The 27,725-nt window shown below is 42.5% G+C and overlaps 1 protein-coding gene across 1 annotated transcript in view; it reads left to right on the plus strand.

The window, feature by feature from the left end:
• Positions 1 to 27,725, plus strand: part of ADAM12 (ADAM metallopeptidase domain 12) — a 321,053-nt gene that overhangs the window by 42,511 nt on the left and 250,817 nt on the right. Inside the window, exon 3 of the mRNA XM_017858613.1 lies at positions 12,596 to 12,669. Coding sequence (XP_017714102.1) covers positions 12,596 to 12,669 — 74 coding nt within the window. The remainder of the gene's footprint in view (positions 1 to 12,595; positions 12,670 to 27,725) is intronic.

The raw sequence follows: 27,725 nt of genomic DNA on the forward strand, positions 1-27,725 counted from the left end.
CCATCTCCCTCCTGATGCTGAGGCTCTCGTGAATACCCCAAGATACAGCCAGGCAGGCAAGCGAAGGGAAGAGCAGGTGACAGTCTTACTTCAATTTTTGTATGCAGCCACGAAGTGAGAATTCTCTTTGCAGGATCTTTGTGAGGCTTACAGCGTGCATTTTCATGGTGCAATTTGAATGTGTTTTATAAAAAGTTAGCAATTAGCTGTAATTCTGTTTGTAATAGAAAAACTTGTTTGCATTCGGCCTCACTTAGTACATAGTGACTCGTGCTGCCTCTGTGATCGATAGCATGATTACTCTTTAAAGGGCTTAGTATATTCTGCTGATGTTTATTTGAAAGACATTACAGTGATGCTTTATAAATGGCTTTTAGTCAACATATGAATGGGGTATTTTTCTAGAAGACAGCTTGCATGCCAACAAACTAGCAACTTAAGCTAACTTCCCCTGACTGACAGTTTTGAAATGGTGTTGCAGGAAAATGGTACATGAATGTTTCCAGATATCAAATTAGTTAGATAAATGAATTTGAATGGGAAGCAAGCTTTCTGGTTAATAAACACAGTGCATATTGTTCTACCACTTGCTGTGTCTTAGAAGGCACATAGGCCACTCCAAAAACAATGTTCTGTGCTTTTATAATATTTTAATATCCCTGGTTATATCAGTAAGCGTATCTTAGAAAGTATTACCTTAAAACATTCTACACAAAAATGAAGTCCATTCACATATTTTGTGCTGCATCTCACAGATCTTCTAGTACCTTCTATCCCCTTCTATGATTGGTCATACACATATTACATAAGAGCCTCTTCCCATATAGAAGAAGGGTGAAAGCTAACCTGCTTTCAGCTATCAACCCAGGACTGGACCAGTGCCTGGCTCATAAATAGGCCCTCAGTTAATAAATGTATAATATTCCTTTTTGAAAATTTTTTAAAACGTCATTTATTATGCCCATTTTGATCTAACTATAAAAGCATAAAAGGGTGCAACTTGGGAAAATAGCAATCAATAATAAGTGAAATGGTATCTTGTCACTGTCATGCTGTGCCGTAGCCGTTTGATTTGTGATTGGATTTCTGTAATAAGCATGCATTTTCATTTTGTCATGCATGATGGTTTCCAAACAGCCTTTTTACCATTTGAATCTCATAGCAATCATCCTAATTATGTCAGTTGTCTAGTGCTGCTTTAACAAATCACATCAATTTAAGTGGCTTAAAATGACACCCATTTATTATCTCACAGTCACAATCTCAAGGTCAGAAGCCCAGTGGGCGTGGCTGGATTCTCTGCTTCAAATCTCACCAGGTTAAAATCAAAGTGTCCACAGGACTTCCTTCTTGGTGGAGGCTCTGGGGGAGAACCCATTTCCTGCTCCTTGATGCACTGGCGGAATTCACTTCTATGTGGTTTTAGAAACATGGTTCCTATTTTCTTACTGGTGGTTGAGGGCGGTTCCCAGCTTCTGGAGACACCAAGTTCCTTGGCTCATGGCTCGCTTACGTCACCTTCAGAGTAAGCATGGTGGGTCACGTCCTCTTGTCGCATCTTTCTGACCCCAGTCATGAAAGATTCTCTGCCTTCAGGAACCCTTGTGATTACATTGGGCCCATCTGAATAATCCAGGGTAAAGTCCCTGTCCTTAACCTTAACTGCGTCTTCACAGTCCCTTTCACTGAGTAAGGTAACATATGCATACGTTCCAAGGCTTAGCACCTCTTAGGGGGCTGTCACTTCAATGACCACAATGATAGACAGGAAAAGTGTTTTTATCCCATTTTCCTAGTAAGAAAACTGAGGCCCAGCAGAGTTAAAAGACTGGCCCGCAGTCCATGGCCCACAGCTGCCATCTGACCATAGCCTTCTAGCCTCAGGCCCCTCCTACTATAGCCTCTTAAATGGAAAAATGCTACATTTCCAAAATGAAATAGTTCTTTGTTGCTTAAAATCATTGTTCCTTTGCAGTCAAAAGAGGAAGAATTTCTGCATCTCCATAAACTTTCAACCTAAGATGCTCGTAGAAATTGATCAGGGTGCTCCAAGACCTCCTTCTGGGCGGTCTGAGGGTACTGAAATGAACTGGGTCTTGGAACCCAGCCTAGGCCTTCTTCCCATGACAAGCACACCTCCTCATCAGCCCTGCTTTCCAATGCAGCTGGCATTGACACTGAATGTTGCAAGGGGCTGTACCCATTGATGTGGATGCCAGGCACTTGGCACTGGGGCTGCCAGTGGTCCTTATGAGCCCAGGAGATGTGTGGCTGACAGGAAAGACTCATCCTGGCCTTGGCCTTCTGCCTCCCTACCTTGGCATCTGATGGTCCTCAGCAGGCAGCCAGGTGCTGGCAGAGATGCCTGGAAGTAGGAGAGGGCACAGGGCAGCAGAGGACCAAGGAGGTGGTCCCACAGCCTGGCGGGGGTTAGTGTCAGCTGGGGCCTGGTCAGAGGCTGACTTCAGCAACATGATGTCAAAACACAGTCCAGCCCCCAGGCACCAAGTCACCACACATGGTCCTGTCCCCAAGGCCATTGTGTCACCAATGGTCCCTGTCCCCCGGGCCACTGGAGTCACCACCATGGTCGCTTTTCTCCTGGCCATGATGTCACCAGCACAATATTCATTCCTGGGTCACCATGTCACTATAATGGGTCCTATCCCCAGAGCCATCATGTGAGCCGTATGTGCTCCTATCCTCAGGGCGTACCATGTCATCATGGCGGTCCTGTGTGGCAAGGCCATCATGTCACCCTGTGGTCGTGTGCTTAGGGGTAACTATATTAGCGCCACATGATCCTTTCCCTGGCCACTAATGTCACCGACACTTTCCGCTGTCCTGGGGCCACCCATGTCACCGTGTGGTCAGGTCCTTAGAGTCACTGTATCACCACATAGTCCTGTCCCGCTGGGCCACTATGTCAGCCAGCATGGCCTATCCCTAAGGTCCACCCACGTCACTCCATGATCCTGTCCTAGGGGCCACCATGTCACCACATGCTCCTGTCCCTAGGGCCACCACGTCACCACACTGTTCTATCCCTGAGGCCACCACGTCACCACACGGTCCTATCCCTAGATCATCATGTCACCACACCCACCTCCACTCTTTACCTTGTATTTTGCATTGATTCAGATTTTATCAAAAGTCCTGCTGCTGCTGCTCCTCCTGCTGCTGCTGCTGCTGCCCCACCCTGTCTGTCCTATTTTGGATTTTTTTTATCACGAAGATCCAAAGAAACTGAGCAGGAGGATGTGGAGTCCTCTCCAGAGAGCTGAGGGTGCTGGGCCCAGCCTGGGAACATGCCTTCGTTGGTCATTTGTATAGTTCCAAGTACAAATGTAAGAAATTCCACTCACAGGCCGAGCCCTGCCTCCTCTCCTCAGAAGAACAGAATGCAAGTCCATTTTCAAAGACCAGGGTTTTTCTGCTTCTTGTACAGGGATCCTTGTACAGCCACTTGTGTCCCACAGGGGACGCTGGCCTCCTAGGGTGAGACAAGCAGGCAGCCCACAGGTCAGAGGACCCTCTGCTTGTGACAGTATGTGACAGGTGAGGAGGGTCTGGAGGTCACTGTTATACCTCCTTAGGGGAGCGTTGCAGCTTTGGGGTCTCCTCTCCACCCTCCAGTTAGTGTTCCTCCTGCATCCTCGGCTCCTCCTGCCTGTGCCCTTCATCCTACAGAGGCATCTCGGTGGCCCTGCTCCAGGTGTAGGGACTGTAACGTGGAGCACGCTGACAAATTCTTTGTCCTTGGGAAGTTTCTGTTGTACCGAGGGAGATAGACTGTAAACAAATAAAAGAAAAACAACAAATCATCACAAATGAGGAACTTTGCTAGGAAGAGACAGAACGGGGTGTGTGAGAACCAACAGCCCCCTTAGGAGGCCACCAGGGCTTCTCTGAGGCGGTGACGTCCAGGCCAGTGACTAGAGGTGAAGCCACACAGAGGGCCACTCACAGGGAAGATGTTTTGGCAGAGAGTCAGCAGCCACAGGGACCCAGAAGCTTCGGGAGCAAGCGAGTGATGACCTCCAAGTGAGCTGCCAGGTGAGCAGACGCCAGAGCCTTTGCGGCGTGAAGGCTGCAGTTTTGTTCTAAGTACATCAGGTCGCCATTGAAGGGTTTTAAGAAAGGGCATCGCTAAGCTCGGGAATTCTGGAGGAAAGCTAGGGTGGATTTTCTCCAACCTCGCCTCTGTCGTGGATCAGGGGTGACGGAGGGAAATGGTCAAATAAAAGCTGAATTTTAGCTGTGTTAAGTTTGAGAAATCCATGTCATAGTATTTTCCAGGTTGCTTTCTGATAAGTCATGTTGTCACTTCCCTCTTCCAACCCAACAGTAAGCTCGAGAAAGGAACAGAGTAACGTTGTCTGCTTCAGAATTGACCATTGTCCTCAGACAGATGCACGCGCCTGGTGGACTGTCATTCTATAGCATTCAGATGCACAGAAGCAGACCAGAAGTATTTCAGTGAATAAATAAGGCTTTAAGATGCTCTGGCTATAGCTAAAGTAATCTAAAATGAAAATCTAAAATGTTTGCTACAAACTTAAGGATTAGCAATCATACCAGTAGCAACGGGACAAAGAACTTGAGCTAAGAGCATCACAAGAATCAAAGGTGATGTGATTGTGCCTTTTCCTGCAGGGAGGGAGAAGCGAACTGAAAAACCGAGACTCTATCATGCGACAGAAACACAGTGAGAAGATCCTGTGCTAAAAATAAGCCAACATTCTAACACACAGACAACTTCCAACTGCATTATAAACCTAAGGATAATACGTGCCATCGGCTACATTTTAACAGGTTGTTTGCTAAGGTTAATTATCCATCAGAATAATTGTCAATAACTCATGAATAAACATTATCATTATTTTTGTAATAACAAACAGGCCCCAATCCAGGGACACCCCATTATAATGCTGCAGTGCCTTAATTCCTGACTGTGTCATACTGCAGTTAATTCAATTTTGTCCTCTCTAAATTCCACAGTGCGCATATCTTCCAGGCTGTGGAACTAGCACACTAATATTAAAGTGGTAATCAAGATTGCCTCTAAATATTCATAGCAATAAATGACTCCCTCGTGCCCCATGAATGCCAGGGCTGCAGCCTGAAGCATTTATTTAGTGCCGGAGAGGGATCTAGTTATTTTAGAGTTCCCTTGAATGCAATATTTTAATTTTGTTGTTCTGCTCGAAAAATTAGACCCCTCTGAGCTTCTAGTATTGATGGTTGAGATGAATGACTTTGGCTCTGGCTGACCGTGGTCTTTGGAAGGATAACCTCAGAGTTGTGATGGGAGTGGACTTGGCTGTTGACCCCGAATCTTACTTTTTGGATGGTAATTCCCTCCTGCCTGCCAGACCTGCTGCCGTTCCACTGCCACATTAATTCACCCTCAGAATCAGGGCAGATTTTTCTAAGCTGTTGAAAATTTCTTATTCTCTAAAGAGAGAAAAACACCAAGGAGCTGATGCTGTACAACATCCTGTCCTTCAGGGAAAATAATGAGCACCCTACAACCATGCAAAGCTACATTTATGGACTTCAGGTATTTTGTGTTCATCATGGGTGAAATGATTTAAAGTCAAGTTTGGATCAGCCTCCAATCGCACACATTAAAGAAGGGTAGCACGACATGGATAGCACCAAAAAAAAGGGATATCAATCTAATCAGCCAATCAATCAATCATCACTTTTTTGCACGTCTGTTTGTACGGCCAGTTCACTGGGGTGCCCTGGCCAAGTGCATTGTGGGAAACCTCTGAGAGAACACAGGCACCTGGGGGCCCCAGAGGTGGGCAGCTGGGTCCTGACCGCACCCGTCTTTGCAGATTTGCCTGGGCTCGCCATCTCAGGGGGAGTCCGCCAAAAAAGCCTTTCTGTGAGGAAGGCACACGCCTCCTGCGAGTGCATGTGCACTGAGGGTAGAGTGTCTGATAAGTTTTGCCCAATGACAAAGCTTCCCTCCTAGGAGGAAAGAGGGATTTGGGGTATATGCAGTATCAGTCTTGGGGTTTATCTCCCAGTCTTCATGCCCTAATGAGGGAACTTAGATCTCACTCCTGGATGGAATTGGGAGTGAAGTGTAAGTACAAATAGCAAGAGCTATTTCATGAAAAATTCTATAATAAACTGGGACATCAGCCCAGGTCCTATAATACAGTTACACACAAAAGCATGTGTTCATGCACTTGCATGCATGCATATAGGTAAGTAGGGATATCAATAAATGTCAGTGCCTTATGGCCTAAGAGGCAGTGCAGTAGATAAAAATAAATCGAATCACTTGAACTTTCAAACTTAAAAAGATATTTTCTTATGACTTTGGAGGAAACAGGAAGCTGTTGAACAATGCCATGACTTTTTTTGTCACCTTTGTTGAGGTGAACTTACCTCCAAATTATAATGCTTCTCTTGCTGCAGAACCCTTTCCTTCTCTCCTGCCTAGCATCCCATAGGAAGTGGTCCCTTTCTCTCTGGAATGTCCATCCAGAGACTGCTGTCCAGTCTCTCAGTCTGTAACCCTTTCTTGGCCAGCACCTACCAGCTCCTCTTACGTGCTGGTTCCCTCCCCTCCAGCCTGTATTCTCCCCTGGCCTTTGGCCACTCTCGGCCTGCACGGTCTCCAGTCTTGGGTCACACCCTTAACCCTACCTACTTTTTCTAGTCTGCCATTGAGCCCCGAATGCTGCAGAAGACAGACAAGTGTATATGGGTGAATAAGAAATAAAAAAAACCCAATGAAGAAAGTAAGAGAGCATCCTTTCTCCAAGGAGGACAAATCAAAGTGAACAAATAAAATTCACACTCAGACATACAATGGTCACACTGCCAAACATGGAAGAAAAAAGGTCATAAAAGCAGCTGGAGAGAAGAGATGGGTCACCTGTCCAAGCAGGCTGAGAACTGACTTCTCAGCAACAAGAATGGAAACCAAGTCATCCATGATGGTTCGAGCCTGTAGTCCCAGCTACTTGAGAGGCTGAGGCAGGAGGATTTCTTGAGGATAGGAGTTTGAGACCAGCCTGGGTAACACAGTGAGACCTCACTTTTATTAAAAAGAGATAGAAGCAGAAGACAGTGGAGCAATCTTAGGGTGCTGAGATAGTGGAGGTGAGAAGACTCACCTTGCCAAACATCAGGACTCAGAGTAAAGCTGTAGTAATTAACACAGGGTTGCATTGGTACATGCACAGACAATGAGACACATGGCATTAGCTCAGAAACGGATCTCTACATGCTGCTACAGATACAGTGGAAGGATAGGTTTATTTGTTTGTTTGTTCGTTTGTTTGTTTGAGATGGGGTCTTGCTCTGTCACCCATGCTGGAATGCAGTGGTGCGATCTCAGCTCACTGCAATCTCCGCCTCCCAGATTCAAGTGATTCTCCTGCCTCAGCCTCCCGAGTAGCTGGGATTGCAGGAGCGCACCACCATACCCAGCTAATTTTTGTATTTTTAGTGGAGACAGGGTTTCACCATATTGGCCAGGCTGGTCTCGAAGGCCTGACCTCAGGTGATCCCCCCTACGTTGGCCTCCTAAAGTGCTGGGATTACAGGAATGAGCCACCGTGCCCAGCCAGGAAGGACTTTTAACAAATGGTGCTGGAACAATGGGTTAATCACATCTAAAGTAGAGTTGGACTCCTACTGTGTACTGGACACAAAAATCAAGTCTGGATGGGACTTAAATGTGAAAGGCAAAGTTATGAAACATTTAGAAGATAGCGCAGTCTGCTCTTTGATCTTGGAGTAGGGAAGGATTTCTCAAATGAGGCACCAAGACTTTAAACCATGAAGGATTTTATTAAAATTAAGGCATTCTGTTCATGAGAACACATTCAAGGGGATGAAAAGACAAAACCCAAACTGGGGGAAGATATTTGTCACGCATTGAACAGAGAAAAGCATCTACAGATTCAAAATGACAAGAGAAAGGGAGGAGGAAGAAAGCAGGAAGAAAAGGGTCAGAAAGCACGAGCAAGTATTTCACCGGAGAAGAAAATCAGATGTTCCGTAAACATAAGCAAAGGTGCTCTGTCTCGCTACTGAGGAGGGAGGAGTAAAGGAAAACCCGGGTGAGCTGCAGTTGCACGGTCAGCAGAATGGGGCTGCCTGCCTTTTTAAATTTTTGCCAGATATTCATGAGGCTATGGAATGAGGGAAACATTTATAACCCGTTTGTGCTTTGGAAAACAATTTAAAGATCCCTGGTAAAGTCAAACATGTGCAAACGACACCACCCAGAGTTTCCATCCCACATTAGCCAGGGAAACTCATATCTGTCCAGCAAGGCAGGGGTCCTCAACCCCTGTAGCCTAGGAACCCAGCCACACAGCAGGAGGTGAGGTGAGCTGCAGGCTGAGAAGCTGCATATGTATTTACAGCCGCTCCCCACCGCTCGCATCACTGCCTGAGCTCCGCCTCCCATCAGATTAGCAGAGGCACTGGGTTCTCATAGGAGCACAAACCCTATTGTGAACTGCGTACGTGAGGGATCTAGGTTGAGGGTTCCTTATGAGAATCTAATGCCTGATGATCTGTCACTGTCTTCCATCTCCCCCAAATGGGACCATCTCGTTGCAGAAAAATAATCTCAGGGCTCTCACTGATGCTACATTATGGTGAGTTGTATTTCATTATATATTACAATGTAATGGCAATAGAAATAAAGTACACAGTAAGTAAGAATAATGTGTTTGAATCATCCCGAAACCATCCCCACCCCAGGCCAGTTCCCTGGAAAAACTGTCTTCCACAAAACCGGCTCCTGGTGCCAAAAATGTTGGGGACTGCTGTAGTAGGGGACATGTACACAAGAACATGCATAACAGTGTTGTAAGAGCAAAAAGAGGGGTGGACAGAAAGAACGCCAAAGTCCACCTGTAGGAGAAAGGACTTACACATTGTTTTTACAATAGAATACTATATAGCAATGAAAATAGATGAACTACAGCTATAAACAACCATATGTATAAATCTAACAAATATGAGATAAAGTAAAATAAACCAGTCCAGTCATAGAAGAACGGACAAAGTATGAGGCCGTTTTTATGAGGTTCAAAACTGGGTAAAACTAAACAGTGTATTGCTTAGGAATATGTACATTAGAAATAAAACTGTAGGAGAAATCAAGATAATGATTAATAGAAACTTCAGCATAATGGTTACCTCTGGTTGGGAATAAGGGAAATGTAATAATGAATTTAGCATGAGGAGGTGTATGAGATGAATTGCCTCTCCCTTCCCCCCAGCAAATTCCTATATTGATATCCTAATCCCGGTACCTTAGAATGTGACTGTATTTGGAGACAGACCCTTTAAAAAGGCAATTAAAGTAAAATGAAGTCATATGTGTGGCCCCTAATCTGATATGGCTGGTGTCCTTATAAGAAGAGATCAGGACACAGACACACAAAAGGCCATCTGTGGACACAGTAAGAAGGCAGCTGTCTCAAAGCCAAGGAAAGAGGCCTCAGAGAAACCAAACCTGCCAATGCCTTCATCTTGGACATCTAGCTCCAAAGCTGTAAGAAGATAAATTTCTGTTGTTTAAGCCACACGGTCTCTGGTATGTGTTATGACAGCCTCACCAAACTAGTACAGGAGGCTTCTAAGATTATAGAAATAGTCTGCTTTTTCGGTTGGGTAGTAGGTGCCGTGGTGTTTATTTTATTGTTGTTTTCCAAATTGTACTTATACATTTTATATACCCTTGGATGTACTTTCCCAATTAAAAAAAAATTGAACAACAATTACTGCCAAAACATTTCTGGCCCATTGATTAGCATTTAATTGATTTATTCAGCAAGTGCATTTCTTTAAGCATTCAATAAAAGACACAGTTCCATTAGGGTAATCAATATATCATTTTTAAGAAAAGGAATGCCATATTTTACCAGTACTACTCCATCATCTCCAATAGGTAACAATCAAAAGAAAATGGAATGAATACAAGCTTTTAAGAAGTCTAAGGCAATTAGTGGTCTTAAATTAAAATAGCTGTCTGTTCTCCCTCTCTATTGATTTCTCCTTTACTAGTCATACCTCAACTAATGTACATAAAGATCTTCCCTGAAGGAAAATATATTCTTCTGCAAGATGTTGACATTGGACTCTCATAACACTTCTAGTACTTTATGTGGAATTACTACAAATGTTAATGCTTAAACTACCTCAATTATTTGGGGGAAAAGGGATGTTGCAAATAATATATTTTTATTCACATATACAATTGTCTGGATTTCCACTTAAGGTATGTGATCTGTGCATTGATATCTTAGGCAAACACAATTTGTAACTAAAGTAAGTTATGTATATATACATACATATGAAACGTAGTTATACACACACATGTATACATACGTATGGTGTTTGGGCACATTTGGACAGAATATTGAGAGCATATTTTGTTCTAATATTTTGTAAATATAATTAATAACCTTGTTTTTCACACATATAATTAATGAGTACATATTGCAAACCCTGGAGAGAACATTATAGAAGCGTTCGTGGTTCAGCCCAGGTGTCAGCAAGTATAGATAAATATGCAAGAGTCCCTGTGATGGACTTGAAAGCAAATACCTGTAAGGGCATAAGAACACTTTGACAGCCTACACTACAAAGAAATGGTGTATGTTTCTTGGCATGTAGGATCAAATAGTAAGATTAATTTCCAAATTTGAGTAAACACTCAGAAATGCATACAGTTCTTATAAACACCAGACAATATCAAAATATATAAATTCGGTGTGTTTTTGTAGTCTTTTGCTAGAGTAAATACATCAAAAACAAGGCCTGTGTAAACCCAGAAAACATACGTAAGAATTTCATGTATCTGGAAATTCACCAATTTAACTCTTAAGTTTAAGTAACTATGTAAAATAGTGTCATCCTTCAATGAAAATTGAGAAAGAACCTCCTTGAAGCTCATAAGAAAAAACCCTTGGGTTTGTACATATTTTTATCTCCTGAAGGCCCTGATATTTAAAATAATCTATTCCTCAGGCAAGCAATTAGATGATGCAAGTTTTAGGTCTTTATCACCGACTCAGAGCTGTCCAATAGAACATTCCATGATGATAGAGATGCTTTTATATCTGTGCTGTCCCACAGTGGTGGCCACCTGCCACACTGAGTTATTGATTCTTGAAATGTACCCAGTATGACTGTGAACTAATTTTTAAATTTCATTTCATTTTAATTAACTTAAATAGCCATACACAGCTAATGGCTACCATGGGAGACACAGAAAGACTACAAGAAGATATGCAAAGGGCTGCCCTAAAAACAAAGCAAATGGTGTTTCAGCCTTTCTGATTCTAACCGAGTTATATGGCCTTAGTTAAGGCATGTTTCGCCTTTTTTCCCAAAACTCACGTGACCTTCAGTTGTTGTGGGTTTTCTTTAAATTCTGTTTCATTTTAACTAACTATTTTCATGTTGGATATTTGGAACCCACAGACCATTTCATCTTAAAGTGTAGTGGCATGTGGTTAATTAAGTCATGGTATAGCTGAAACATTATACATACTGTGAAAAGATCTTTTGAGCTCTGGAGTTATAAGACTGACTTTCAAATATGAAATATTAGAACACTATGTCTAAACTTCTCATTGTCATAGCTTTTATACAAGCATAGTACTGAAATAACTGACAAAGCAAAGGCAGACAAAGTCAACATAACTGAAGGAAGCACTAATTGAATGTGGCGGTGATCATGTCTCAGCAAGACTGAGTCTCCACGTTCTGCACTCATGCGGTGCTGACCAGGAAGAATGAGGTCTCCTTGAGTTTGTGGTGCCTGTCCCGACCCAACTCTCCCTCCACTCTTGTCTTCTTTTTTTTTTTTTGAGATGAAGTTTCACTCTTGTTGCCCAGGCTGGAGTGCAGTGGTGCGATCTTGGCTCACTGCAACCTCCGCCTCCCAGGTTCAAGCGATTCTCCTGCTTCAACCTCCTGAGTAGCTGGGATTACAGGGGTGTGCCACCGCATCAGGCTAATTTTTTGTATTTTTAGTAGAAATGGGGTTTCACCATATTGGCCATGCTGGTCTTGAACTTCTGACCTCAGGTGATCCACCCCCCCCATCAGCCTCCCAAAGGGCTGGGATTACAGGCTTGTTTTCTTTTTTTGAGACAGGGTCTCACTCTGTCACCCAGGGGGGAGTGCAGTAGCATGACCATAGCTCACTGCAGCCCAAACTCCTGGGCTCAAGTGATCCTCTCGCCTCAGCCACCCAAGTAGCTAGGACCACAGGCACAAACTGCCACACCTGGCTAATATTCTGATTTTTTTTTTAATTTTTATTTTTTTGTAGAGACAGGGTCTCACTATGTTGCCCACCTAGGCTGGTCTCAAACTCCTGGACTCAAGCAATCCTCCAGTGCCTGGCCTTCACTGCTCTTTTTAAGCTGCTAAGAAACCTTAGTTTATACGCTGTGTTGTGATGGCATTTGGCTCTTTCTTAGGTTGACCGCATCATTTATTCCCTCAATTGACTACTCCTGTGGGTCTTATTCAGATATTTGCAAGTCAAAGCCAAGTGTTTTTCAACTGACTTTTCTTGTTTATCTTTCAGAATCATCCAGAAGTGCTGAATATTCGAATACAACTGGAAAGCAAAGAACTGATCATAAATCTGGAAAGAAATGAGTAAGTTAATTCTTGTTTATTGCTTGATAGGAGAAAGTTAAGACACCATGGACAGAAAAGTGCTCTGTGATTTATGTTGGGGTTTAGAAAACAAGAACGAAATGCATGGATTTGTAATCCAAATTTGGATTTGAGGCGAGAATTAACTTTAAAAAAATTATCTAATGGAAAAATAATTTTATCACTCTGTAAAGGAACTTTATAACTCAACACTATTTTTTCATAGTTCTGATGTTTTATTTTTTTCAGAGCCTGGTTGTTCAAAGATTTAACCTGAGCATCCCTGTACTGTTCAAATAACAGAGTTTCATAATTAATTGACTTTTGACAACTCCTGGATTATATTAGGGGAACAGCTTCAAACTGATAGAAATTATCTTCTCCCTGAGAAACACCAAGAGTTTATCTTTCAATGCTTATCTCCAGTGGTTTGGACTATTTCTTTCATCTTCTTATTTTTAAAAATTGGTCCTTTTATGGAAAAATTATATAAATTTCCAGAAAATGGCATTATAGCTTCTTCTGGGCCACTTGGATACGATTATATATTTTGTGTGCCTTACTAGCAGAAAACTTTGTCTGCCTCCAACCATAAGTAAAACAACTCGTTTTCTTATTCTTTATACCCTGGCTATCCCCACAGATTCCTCAGATTTAAAGGACTCCTTAATATCCTATTTCATTTGTACCATAAAAGAAGAGCTCATTAGTTCTTCTAATAAGATAGAAGTCAATTTTCCAAGTCCTGCTTGGTCAAAATAGCAGTTTCTCTCTTCCAAAAGTACTGGTTCCTGTTCCTCACCCATCAGCAGGATGCTGATTTTTTCTGAAACAAGAGTAGAGGTCGCAGAACCTCACTGGGATGAGTTCTGTCAGGGATGTGGAGTCCCAGAACCTGACTCAATATCGTCCTCTAAACAAGTCAGATCATTTACTTGTGTTGGTGCTTTGATTTGAGCGTTTTAAGCAAGTCAGATGAAAGACACAGTCGATCAACAGCCAGCCCGAATGTTCAGTGTCTAATGCCAAAATATATAAAAATGTATATAAAATCACACTACCTGCTCCCTGGGATCTGCAACCTGCCTCTTTGTATTTTTTTCTTACATGCTTACTGCTCACCATTAAATAGATCTGAAGCTTTGGAAACAAGAAATGAGGTGTTTTTAGCTTTTCTTGTGACTTGATCTTAAACTAGAGGTTCAGGCACATATATAATCAGGAATCTGAAGAGAAAACTGTATATTGCTTTTGATCCATCTCCCTTAGCAAAGCACATATTTTCATACTCTATTTCTTTCCATAAGAATATCGAGGGGCACACATTTTGTACGTTTTAGGTATGGTTTTGAAAGTATCTCCGTGGAAGAAGCGAGGCACTCCCTGAAAGACCAAAAGCATATAAGCCTTCTGGTGGTGATGCATTTTCTCCATAGGGTTGTCGTGGTGGGCAGCTGGATTTAGGAGTGTTCTTTATTGCACCTGCTCCCATTGTTAGACTGTTGGAAGAAACGTGGTGCGCTGGATGAGGGGAGGCTAATCCTGAACGTTTTATGGAGCATTATGACTGCAGGTAGAGAAGCAAAATCGACCTCATAAAACCTTAAGTTGTTTTTACTATGAAAATAATATACATACCCAGTGAAGAAAGCTGAACATTATAGGTGGGAAAGGAACAAATAACCCTACATTTTTTTTTAAAAAGTACTTTTACCACCAAACACAATCCTGTTTAAGATTCTGGTGAATTATATAGATGGGTTTCTTTTTTTCTTATAAATAAGCCTTTGCTTCTTTTTCTTCTTAGTTGATATCATAGTCTATATGCAATTTTGTATCCTACTACTTCATTTAGCTTCATAATGGACATACATTTCCATAGAGAAATAATTTCTTAGAGCCCATCTGGTTCTCTGAGTTTGTAAAGTGACTTAATAGCCTTATCCATGGTTCCCGCTGAAAATGATTTACCTTCCATTACTGCAGACACTATAATACATGTTCACTGCTAGATAGTAGCTAATTTGTATAAGCATCATTTTAAAAGGTGACTTAATTTGCTGCCTTTCCATTCTGAGTCTTTCACGAGATAATCTCAAAATTATAAAAGTTGAAAACATAAAACTATCTCTTTTTAATTTATTCCTCTCTTTGCAACCTCACTGTCAGATTGCATTTTCAAAAATATATAGAAAATGTTTCATATGTTCCTATGATATTCTATAATTTTAATTGTATTACTTGTACCAATTTTAGAAATTCCATTATATTAAAAGTAACATTTTCATAATAAGAGGGCGCCACTATTACTATTTTACCGATGCATTACTAAAAATACTTCAGTGTAACAATTTTTTTGGTAAAAGGTTACATATCTATTCCGAATTAACTATACCTTGGATGCAATGAATACTTAAAAAAAAAAAAAAAAATCGAGTAGGCTGAAATGCTTGTGCACTACTAGCGTGTAAGGCTGTTAGACGCTAAAGGCAATCAATCATTTAGTATATAATAGAATTTTTAATTTGCTTAGCCATTGGCCCAATAGATTCGAGTCAGAGAGTTTTTACAAATGAAACTATAAGAAACCAGAGATAAAAACATAAGCAGAGGCCATTTACGTGTTTAACAATGAGTACAATAAAGGCCCTGACCAATCAGGATGAACAGCTGACCAATCTGACCAATCAGAAGGCAGGGTGGTCAGTACACTGCTCCAACACCTTCAGCCCCAGAGTCAGCCCTGTGCTTAAAGATGTTTTACCTAAAAGTACGTCAATAGGAGACTGATTCAATTATCAGCTATGAAACAGGATACCATACAACAGTTTTAAATGATGAGACTTTTATTATAAAAACATTACTGGTATAATCAATGTAACTAGCATGTTAGAAAATAGTTGTTTCTGCTAGTGTTTATTTTAAAAAATGAAAATAGTTTACATAACATTCAATTTTATTTTAAAATTATACACATGACATGTATCTCTGAGTAGGAAGATTATAGAAGATATTTACTTTATTGTATTAATGTTTCGCAAAATAAAATATATTAAAATTAGGAAAAAACATTTTCTTTTGAAGGAAAAAAAAAACTATCTCAAAACTTGATAATGGTTGAAAAGAAGAATGCTAACATATCTATTATTCCTAAAAAGAAAATGATAAAGGTTATTTTGAAAGGCCTCTGAAAGGCCTCTGGTGACTTTTAAAGAGCAAAAAAATACCCACTCATTGAATATTGGGTCTTTCAATATCCAGAAGTTTGCTGTAATTGAAAAACCTGCTTAGAAACCACAATCTAAATTAAAGCGGTCCTATTCCCTTCAATCTGTAGCTAATGCTGAGAGTCATCTAATTAACCCTACTCAAAATGCTTCTGTGGTAAACCGATTCTTCATGGCACAGGGCTGAATTTTATTAAATAGTTTTCAGGGAATCTCTTTTATTTGCCTTCTGACATCCCTAATTTATGAAAAGACTGGATGCTGTTCACTTAAAATCTGTATTTGTGTAGCTGTAATTGAATGTTTAAAGAAACACAAAGCTTCCCCTGAGAAGCATTTTTCACAATATTGCTGTCTGCCTATGGACCTGCAGAAACCAGGTTGATAACTTTCCTAACTCTGCTAGATCCCCGTGGACTCTGAGGCCATCCCTTACACAGGTATTCTGTGAAACTATATCTTTGATCAAAATGTTTTATTGGACAGGCTGGCCAGCTTCAACATCAGTTTTTCCAGTTTAGGATAATGAAGAGTGATGGCGGTAGATCACGTTCCCTGCATCTCTCAATCCCAGCATGCCTTCAAACTCTGTTCCCATCACTGATTGAAGGCAATTGCCATGGGAAGTCCATAGCCCTCTGAACTTATGTTTGGGGTATCTCTGGGATAGAATAACTTCAGCACTGACTTATTTTGTCTAAAACGATTCCAGACATCTCTTATGGGGCAACTTTAATTAGTATTCACTCTAAAACAATAACAGAAAGGGCATTTTAAAATGGCCAAACATGGGTGTAAATATTTGGAAAGGCATTTATCTTAGATCATCTCTCAGAATATCATGATACAGAATGGAGAAATGTAACCAGTGTGGAGATGGCATTAGATGGTTTAGTTGGCTGAATCACCATCCAGAGGACATTAGGCCATTGTTCCCATTGACCCAACCTGTGTTGAAGAGGGTGACTGAGGTTGCTGCCGATGGCCTTAGGGCTGTGTGCATGGCCTTGTCCTGGACCACAGTTTCGTGGGCCATCGCAATGAAGACATAAAAGGTGCTCTGATCACATTTCCTGGCAATGCAGAGCTGTGGGACATAACTGTGCTTGGCATGGCAAAATCTGGATTATGAGGATTTCAGCAGTTTGGATCAATGGGCCAAAACTAACAAGATGAGATTTAATGGGGATAAATGTAAAATCCTACACTTGGGTTAATAAAAAAATAAACGTTGCAAGTTTAAAAGGAAATTTGTTAGTAGTTCTCGTGAATGAGACCTGCATACTCAAAAGAAGCCCCTGAGGCAACGTGGATGCTAAAAAGGTGACTGCTGCCTGAGCGTGTGGGGGTATACATGGTGGGTCCTAGACAGGGGAGGTCATCCCTCTGCTACACAGGGCGGGGCACAGTCAAAACCCTGCATCCTTCACTGCTCCAAGCCTGACATCAGAGAGCCACTTGCTGCTTTGTTCTTATTTCCACCATTGGGTGTTCCTTTCCTTTCCTCCTCCACCAACCATGATATCCTTACAGTGAGGGGTGGGGTCTTAATATCCTCCCTGACCACCTCCCACACAGTGTGGCTCATCATAGGCACTCGATAAGCGCTTCTCAAATGAGTGGAGAGCCTGGACAACCTGGACCAAGCCGGAAGTGAGTTCCCAGGAGGTCGAAGGTCACCCAGGTGGGGTGAGAAACAATTCAAGGAGAAAAGCTTCCAGAAAGGAACACATGATTTGGAGTTAGGAGCCCAGGCTTTGAAAGCAGCATTGCTCCCAACAGCAAGCTGCTGATGTTCTCTCTACTTCCTTCATGGCCTCAAGCGATCTCCCCACCTTGGTCTCCTTGTCTGCAAAATGGAATAAGCATCTGTGTTCAGTCAGCACGGGAAGATTAGAGCTCATGTTAATGTTGATGATCAGGTTTGAATGACTCAATAACATTTCTTTTGTGGATCCAGCAATCTTAATTATTTTACCTAATTATATTATGTTTTGTTTCAGAGTTTCTAAATTAATGGAAATCAGGTTATGCCTACTCTTTACCTCTAAGTCTTGGTGATGGCCAAACATCTCAATGCTCACAAGACCTGGAACAGATGTGCCGGGCTGGTCCTTTGGGATCCAGCTGCTGTAGGGTTCTTACCTTTAGAATCTTGACATGCCCAGGGATTGGACTTTTAAAATCTTTGAGTGTAGAGTGCAATTCTTTCTTTTTCCCTTCTCTTGTGGAAGAAGCCTAGACTGTTTCCCCCCTCCCCACCCACCACCTTTTTTTTTTTTTTTAAAAAAAGAAGTTAAACTTATTTTCACTGTCCAAACATCAGTCAATATACTGGGCAGACCAGCGGAAGCCCTTGCCACAGCCCTGTTGTTGTACACACGGAACATGAACAATTCCTTGGAGAAGGCATTTGGCTCCTTCAGGGTCACAGTTCCCTTTCCTGTGGTCTGTTCATAAAGACCAAATGGCGGACAGAGTTTTTCTTCACTGATTGTGCCTGTTCTGTCCAGTTTCTGTTAATCAAGATACTGGCACATTAGATATTCTTTCATCAGTCATTAAAGCATTGAGCTCCACTTTGGACTCCAGGATCTGAGGACAATCTGCACAGTCTCCGAGAAAGGCAATCCCATTTATTGCTAGGAGATCACTGTTCCAAACCCAGTGTGCTTGCTCACACCCCAGAAGATGAAAAGTTGTAAAAGTCATGCCACCAGTTGTCAGCTCTGCTGTTGTCAGAGGTCGTGTTGGAGCCTGTTGGCTCAGTCCACCATTTTTGAGCATGTGAGGAAGAATAGTTTCATCCACATTGTCCCAACCCAAGAGAACAAGTTTTCTAGATTTCTTGTAGAGTCCTAGGAACTGGAGCACACTGTGGAAGCCGGCTTGGTGTAGATCCACTCACAGATGAAAGACATTGTTAATGCTGACCATGGCCTGAGGGGTTCCTTTGGAGGCAGCATGTGGCCCGGGCCCTCCCTCAGAGAACACAGACCAACAGCACCAGGACCAGCAGTAACTTGCTGGGTGGACATCACACCCCTTCCCTGAAGCCTGTCCTTAGGAATGGGGAGTTCTAAACTGCCTCGTGGTTCTAATTAGTGATTAAACAAATGTTGATGGAACCGTATCTCAGAAATTATAGTCTCATGTTTCCAGCTCTCAGCTTCCCTTCTACTATTCACAGATCTTTATTGGAATCTTTATTACTATCTTATAAGTATCCTTACTAAACATTAATAATTAATAAAGCTAATTAAGACAATGTACTTGCTCATGTCTCCCAAGATCAAAAGTTGTAAAAGTCATATCAACAGTTGTTAGCTCTTCTGATGTCAGAGGTCATGTTGGAAAGTGTTGGCCTAATCTGCCATCTTTAATGATTATCATCTGCCATATTAATTATCTTTAATAATTAATCTTTGTTGATGTGTTAAATCACTTACTCTTTCACTTCTTCACCTGGTCGTTTATTCACAAATATCACAAATATGTGTTTAATACCAGACAGTGTAATTGACCCTGGAGGGAGAGTAGTGAATAAGATAAACTTCTTATCTTCTTAGAATTTAGTCAAGGAGCCCAACACTAAGCAGATCATTACAGAAACAGTAACTGGGTGACTGCAGTGCTCAGTGCTTGGGAGGGGAAGGTATGGGGCCAGCACCTGGTCTGGGGAGGGAAGATGTAGAATGAAGCAGTTTTTAAGCTGTGCACACACAGGGAAGAGCCCAGTCAAGGAGGGCAGGAGGTAGAGAGAGAAAGAAGAGAAGAAGTAAACGTCCAGCTTCTCAGATTCTAGAAGATCTTTGTACTGATGACCAAGAAAGAGAGAGACAGAGGAAGCCAGGACATACAGGGGTTTGTGTGCCCTGATAAGGATCTTGACTTTATTCCTAAATACAGTGGCACACCATGGAAGAAAAGGCCTGTAGGCAGAACAACGACATGATAAGATTCTGCTTTTCATTTGTTTGAGACAGGGTCTCACTCTGTCGCCTAGGCTGGAGTGCAGTGGTGCAATCATGGCTCACTGCAGCCTCCTCAACTGCTCTGGTCTCAGGTGATCCTCCCACCTCAGCCTCCCTAGTAGTTGGGACTACAGGAATGCACTGCAATATCCAGCTAATTTTTCTATTTTTTGTAGAGACTGGGTTTCACTATGTTGCCCAGACCAGTCTTGAGCTCCTGGCCTCAAGCAGTATGCCCACCTCAGCCTCCCAAAGGCATGAGCTACTGCTCCCCACCAAAAATTCAGTCTTTTAAAGACCGTCTGGCTGCCTGTGAAAGCTAGCTGGGAGGGTAGAGTGGGTGTGGTTCAGAGCTGCATATTGCTGCTGTCCAGGGAGAGCTGATGATGGCTTGAGCCAAGAGAGTATCGGTGGGAAGGAGTAAGTAGTTAAGAAACGTTAATTAGGCAGAATGGACAGAATCTGATGGATGATGGAATATGTGGGATTTGGAAAGGAAGACATACAATTCTTACCTGAGATGCTAGGAGAACAGTGATGCCTTTGTTCAGAATAGAGAACCCTGGAAAAGGACCAAGAACTTGCCCTTTGAGCAGTGACCAGAGACACAAAGATGTGGGTCATAGTAGGCATGGTCCTGAGAGTCTGGGAGGGGCTGAATATTGGGTTTCACAGGATTCAGTCTGGAGGTGACCTGTGGAGGGCCCTGGTAGAACTGGGCATGGCATTTTTGAAGGGGGAGTGTTCATGGATGTTTGCAGCTGACCAGTGGCTGGCATCTATGAGCTGGAGATCAGGAGCCGGCAGTGGGCAGAACATGGAGAGGCATCAGCTGTGGCCCTGACAGTATCCGAATAGCTGTCACAACCCAAGACAATGTCAGTGCTCCACTGAATTCTAAGCTGGAGCCTAGTGGGTGAGCCTCTGGTCTCTAGGCTCATTCCCAGGCCATATTCCATATCCTTCCTATAGTCTGTCTCCATGCAGTGGGTGTTCCCCACACGTGGACTCCTGCCCTCCTTGAAGTCTAGAGCATTGCTTCAAGACCACCAGCATAAGGACCACCTGGAGAGCTTGTTAAAAAGGGCAATGCCTGGCCCCACTGCTATTGAACCAGAATCCCCAGCTATAGGGCCTGAGGGTCTATATTTTTAACACATTCTGCTAGGAGTTATATTCACGCTTTACTTGGAGAGCCACTAGCCACATGTGGCTATTTAAATTAAGTTTAATTTAAATAAAATTAAAATTTTAGTTCCTTGGTCAAACTAACCACAGTTCAAGTGTTCAATAGCCACGTGTGGCTAGACGGACGTTTCCATCATCACAGAAAGTTCTGTTGGACAGCATCGGGGCCAGCAGGTAAATTCCAGCCCATTGAATCCTTCTGTGAGACTTTGGGGTATCTGTCATAGCTGATGCATCGCCCACAGGAATGTTCTTTCCTACAGGGAGTGACCACACCTCTTCAGCTTGCCTAATACCTGCAGTGTAAAAAGGCCCATCCCCTGCCTTGGAGAATCAGGTGCTACTAGAGGGGTCATCTCTGCCCACTTTGATGAAAGGGTGATGGTGCAGTTGAAAATTCTCTAAGCATGACTATAGACTCAGGGAATTGACTCAAGCTACACGCACTTCAGCAGTCTGACTAGACCAAACTCCTTCAGATTTAAGTTAAAATCTCTCAGCCTTAACATTTAAGATCTTTTTAATTGAGCTACATTTTGTTTCCTGAATAAGAGCTAAATTCCCTTGAGCTTCTCCGCTCATTTTATTCTTTGAAGTTGTACAGACGCTGAAAAGGTCAGAACACCATTTTAGAGCTTTTGTTCCTCAACCTGAGTTAACTTGAAAGTGCCTAAACTGGTTAAGATCAACCTTTTTAAAACAGGCCCCTCTGGGTTGTCATTTGAGAGCCAGGTGTCCTTGAGTGAACTCTTCGAAGTTGGTAGAATGAGAAAGGCATTTGAAGTAGAGGTGGAGTTCCGCATTTCATTACATCCCTGTGCTCCTTCCCTTCTGACGCTGCAGACTCAGGGCTTTCTGATGAAAATCCTGCTGTGGCCTTAAGCTCCTTTCCCCAACTCTGCATCCCAAAAGCGCAGCAATCGCTGTCCTGGCTCTTCCCAGGAGGTCTCTGGCATTGGAGAGGCCGATGCCATCTTAGTGGCTGTCATTGCATCTTCCCTCTCCTGATGCAGCCAGGATGGTTACGTGCAGACACTGTGCAGGCTGGGGTCGTTATGGCCCATCTCTTCTGGACTTTTTCTAGTTGTTGTGTCCTCAAAAGAAAGACCACGATGCTTTCATTGATTGCTTACGACAATAAAACTAACTCTCTGGAAAGCTTGAAAGTTTTGTTAGAGGCGTTTGAAGCAGAGCAACTCCATCTTGAATAGGAGCTGGGTAAAATGAGACTGAAACCTACTGGGCTGCCTTCCTAGACAGTTAAGGCATTCTAAGTCACAGGATGAGATAGGAGGTTGGCACAAAATACAGATCATAAAGACCTTGCTGATAAAACAGCTTGCAGTAAAGAAACTGGCTAAAACCCACCAAAACTAAAATGGTCACGAGAGTGACCCCTAGTCATCCTCACTGCTACACTCCCGTCAGCACCATGACAGTTTACAAACACCATGGCAACATCAGGAAGTTACCCTATATGGTCTAAAAAGGGGAGGCGTGAATAATCCACCCCGTGTTTAGCCTATCATCAAGAAATAACCATAAAAATGGACAACCAGCGGTTCTCAGGGATGCTGTGTCTATGGAGTAACCATTCTCTTATTCCTTTACTTTCTCAATAAATTTGCTTTTGCTTTGCACTGTGGACTCACCCTGAATTCTTTCTTGCACAAGATCCAAGAAGCCCCTCTTGGGGTTTGGATCGGGAACCCTTTCCTGTAACTCTTTGACATAATTTTGCTGAGTTCATAAACACAGATTCTGCTACATTCTTAGAGTATCATGCCCCAGCAAGCCAAAATCCTAGATTACTGTTTTCAGACGTGTTTACTTCAAACTCGTTATCTTGAGTGGAGTTGAGCCCTGTCTGTGATTGGCCATGTTTCATAACGTGCATGGGAAAACTTCAATTGATAGTAACAGCTCTGTTTTCTTAAGGCCTTCTTACTGGTTTCTCATATTGTTTTCATAGTTTATTAGTGACGATAAAGAGCTGCAATATAACTCTACTTACCAATAGCTCATTTGTTGCATGCTGACAGTATGTGGCATGCCTTTATTCCTCATCACAGGTAATGTCATCATTAAAAAGCTGGACTTCATCAGGGGCTTACAGAGAGATTTGTACACCCACCTTCATAGCAGCAACATTCACAATGGCCAAAAGGTGGGAACAGCCCTAGTGTTTGTCAACAGATGAGTCAGTACACAAAAAGTGGCATACATAAAATGTAATTTTATTCAGCCCTGAAAAGGAATGACATTCTGACACATGCCATCACATGAACTTTGAAGACATTATGCTAAGTGAAGTAAGTCAGACACAAAAGGACAAATATCATACGATTCTATTTACGTGGGGTATACTTCAAATAGGCAAAATTCAAACAGGCAAAATCATAGAAACAGAAAGTAGAATGGTGATTACCAGGGACTGGAGGGTTAGGGAGTGAGGAGTTTGGTGGGCAAAGATTCTGTTTGGGAGTGTGAAAGAATTATGGAGATGGATGGCAGTGATGGTTGCACAAAATCGTGAATGTGCTTAATGCCATTGAATTATGCAATTACAAATGATTAAAATTATAAATTTTATGTTATGTATATTTTGCCCCAGTTAAAAAAAACAAAGCTGGGCTCCTGGTATGTTTTTATCATCTAACAAAAGGTTTCCCTCCCTGTCCTCCTCCATGAAGGTACATAGTGTAGAGGAAGACAGTGGTAGTTTCTTCTAAATCCCCGCCCCACCGCCGCTCTTTTTGGTACCTCTAGGAGAATCACAATCCTCCAGCTCCATTTAGGCTAGGGGTCCCCAACACCCTCTCTGACGTGCTCTTCCCAACCCTTAGCAACTGGGCCACACAGCAGGGGAAGAGCATCTGATGAGTGAGTGAAGTTTCATCTGTATTTACGGCCGTTCCCCATCACTCAAATTACCACCTGAGCTCTGCCTCCTGTCAGATCAGTGGCAGCATTAGATTCTCATAGAAGCAAACCTTCTTGGGAACTGCACATGCAAGGGATCTAGGCTGCACGCTCCTTATGAGAATCTAATGCCTGATGATCTGTCAGTGTCTCCCATCATCCCCAGGTGGGACTGTCTAGTTGCAGAAAAAGCAACTCAGGGCTCCCACTGATTCTACATGATGGTGAGTTGTATAATTATTTAATTATATATTACAATGTAATAATAATAGAAATAAAGTGCACAATAAATGCAATGTGCTTGAATCATCCTGAAACCATCCCCGCCCCCACCCCTGGTCCATGGAAACATTGTCTTCCATGAAACCGGTCTCAGGTGTCAAAAAGTTTGGGGACCACTGATTGAGGTGACTGTTCTGAGCTAATGAATAAGGGTGTAACTGTGATTCAACTCACAAAACCCAATCTGACTTTCCTGGACTCTTTCTAGAGCTGCTTCCATATCCCTAGCAGAGGAGATGATCGACAGTGTTAGGATCTGGATTTGGGTATCAGGCTTCTTGGAGACAAGCCACCTCAGCTCCTCCATTCTAAAATGGAGAGTAAGGCCTTCCTCCCAGGCGGTTAGGAGAGCACAGTGATATGGTTTGGATCTGTGTCCCACCAAATCTCCTGTTCAGTTGTAATCCCCAGTGTTGGAGGTGGAGCCTGGTGGGAAGTGATTGGATCTTGGAAGCGGTTTCTCATGCGTGGTTTAGCACCATCCCCCTAGCACTGTTCTCGTGGCAGACCTCTCATGAGATCTGGTTGTTTAGAAGCATGTGGCACCTCCCACCTCTCTCTCTTCCTCTTGCTCTGGCCGTGTGAGATGCTTGCTCCCACTTTGCCATCCACCATGATTGAAAGCTCCCTGAGGCCTCCCCAGAAGCCAAGCAGAAGCTGTCATGCTTCTTGTACAGTTTGCAGAACCATGAGCCAATTAAACTTCTTATCTTCATAAATTACCCAGGCTCAGGCATTTCTTTGTAACACTGCGAGAACAGACTAATACATAAGGGATGTGGTATTCAGTGTGCTTGACACTGCACTGCCATTCACAGCGTGTGTGCTGCTCTGCTGCCATTGCTGTCCCGTTATCTCCCTCCTCATCCTGGCCGCCTCTGTCTGTAGGAACAGGAATCACATGCTCAGGTCTTATCATCTCCCCCTCCTGCAACCAGCTTCCTGTGACTGCCCCTATTCCACTCTCCTCACCCGTCTTTCTCTTCTTCCTTCACTGTGATGGTCAGACAGGTCAATCCCAGTACCCTGCCTCGTCCTACCCTGCACCTGCTGCTCTTGTCACCTGAGGGTTTGGATACCCCCATTTCCACTCCCCCTGGCATCAGCAATGGGAGAGCCCCCAAGTCACCTGTATGCTGTGGATGGAGGTGGGCCAGGAGGTGCAGTGCAATTCTGTAGGCCTGTGGAGCCCAGGGGCCACCTGTTTGGCTGGCCTGGCTACAGATTAGGTGAAGTGCATGCAACAGTTAATTGCTATGTACCCGTAGCCTTTGTGCAACAATTACCATGCAATTGTCGGACTCCCCCACCTCCAGGCATCACATCATTTCACCTGCAAATTCTGACGTATGTATTGCTAAAAAAAAAAAAAAAAAAAAAAAAAAAAAAAAAAAAGAATTATTTTTATCATACCTAAAAGATAATGATTTCTTAATACTATCAAATGCCCAGCCAGTATTCATGTTTCCCAGATTTTATATATGTCTCTTAATTATTTTTCTTGGCAGTTGGATTGCTTGAACCAGGATATAAACACAGTCCCCACATTGTATTTGTCTGCTGTATTTTCAATGTCTCTTTTAATATATAGGTTTCCTATCCTTTCTTTTAATTCTTGCAATTAAAATCTTGCAGTCCTGAAAAATGAAACTGGATTTTTACTCAGTAGAATTTTCCACACTCTCAATTTGCTGATTTCATCCTCTTGGTGCTGTCTAGCCTGTTCCTCTGGGCCCTGTGTTTTCTGTTTACTGGTAATTGAGTGTATGGGCTTGTACAGATTGAGGTACTGGTTTTAGGCAGGATGACATTGCAGGTGGTCCTTGTTCTTCTCTTGTGCCATGTCAGTAGTTCTGTGACCTCTGATTGTCTTGTGATGACAGGTTGATCACTGAGTCTGGGATCACTCTGAAGCTTCCATTAGAAAGCTCTGCCTGAGCCTTCAGCCACCAGTTCAGTGGCCATTAACGATCAGTGCCTGCATCTGTTCTTTCCTTGGGTCTTGCAAAATTGCAGTATTCTATCATTCTTTCTTCTTTTATTAGCTGAAATGCTCCTATAGAAAAGAACTTTCCCTCATCAATTATTGGTTTCCCTGAGATATGAGATAAAAGGCAAGATAAATTTTTTTAGAGACCACCTCTACTTATCACTCTGCCTTTGCCAATGGGTAGCCACTATATTCCCCAAATTTAGCATCTCACACTTGGTGGTATGCTGCAAAGCCCTCTGTTGAGGGTCTACATTTGTAACAGGTTCTGTAGGGATACCAAGGTGCACCACAGCCTGTCCTGGAGTAGCTTCTTATATTCTGTAAACACTTCTTGATCCAAAAGCCTTGTATTTTCACATTGAACCATAAATTACCCATATAGATATTACACAAATCTTTTTATTTAGAGTGCTGGATAAAAGGCTGACTTTGAAACTGCTCTACAGAGACCTAATTTTCTTGTTGTTTTTAAAGACAAAGGCATCCTCACATCTGGCATGGAGGCAGATGCTGGGGCGAGAACAGGAAAGCAGGAACTGGTTCCAGTGTTGCTAGTAGGAAAAGCAGGGGTGTGGATTGGAGTCTAGACATGGCCTGTCCCTTGGAGGGCTGTTTCCATTCCAATGGCATTGGCAAGTTTTAAAAAAATTCATTTCGTTCACAAGCAGGCTTAGTCCCACTGAAGGAAAATTGCTGTAATTGGTAAAGACCAAAGCCAGAGAAGACACAGAGGCTAACCCTACTTGTTTAGGAACCCGTGAGAAAAACAGAATGGTGTGTTTATCTAAAAATGTTATAAAATACTCACTTCTTTCTTCTCAGTATGCTGGTGGATTTCACTGTGGGATGAGGTAGATTCAACATAAGGGGAGAACAAGGCTTTCTTTATTTTCTTTTATGATTTTCTTCCTTATGAAAAACATGTGGTCAGATAGAAGATGATACAAAACCAAGCCCCCAGCAGGAGGGTTATCTGGGGAGATGATTTATTTAGAGAAAGTTATTTTCACAGCCTTTCTAAGGCCACCTCTTCAGTTTCAACTGGCCTAGAGGATTTCGTTGGTCGGTTTCATGGTTTTCTTTGAAAATCTGACAGGCTCCAGTGGAGAAGCCGCCCGTGCTGTGTCCACAGCCGGCCAGCACCCATTAAGCAAATATTACTATCACAGAAGTTCCTTCAGAGTTGTGGGAAATGGTTTTTACATGTGGTTTTCATAAAATGAAAACAATTATTCGTTAATATGCTCAGTAAAGTTTTGATGGTATTGTACATTCATATCAACAAAATATATAGAATGTGAGGCTGGTTAAATGAAAACCTGTAAAATGATATTAAAAACTTACTGAAAATACTAGCCCCTCAATTTAATAAATATATTTAAAATTCATTTAAATTTTGGAGCAAATTCATGATCTTACCAAATAGGGTAATGATTGTGACTTGATAACATCACTTCTTATATTCTGTAA

This window comes from Rhinopithecus bieti, unplaced genomic scaffold (genome assembly GCF_001698545.2).
Source record: "Rhinopithecus bieti isolate Rb0 unplaced genomic scaffold, ASM169854v2 scaffold_42745, whole genome shotgun sequence".
Classification (NCBI taxonomy): Eukaryota; Metazoa; Chordata; class Mammalia; order Primates; family Cercopithecidae; genus Rhinopithecus; species Rhinopithecus bieti.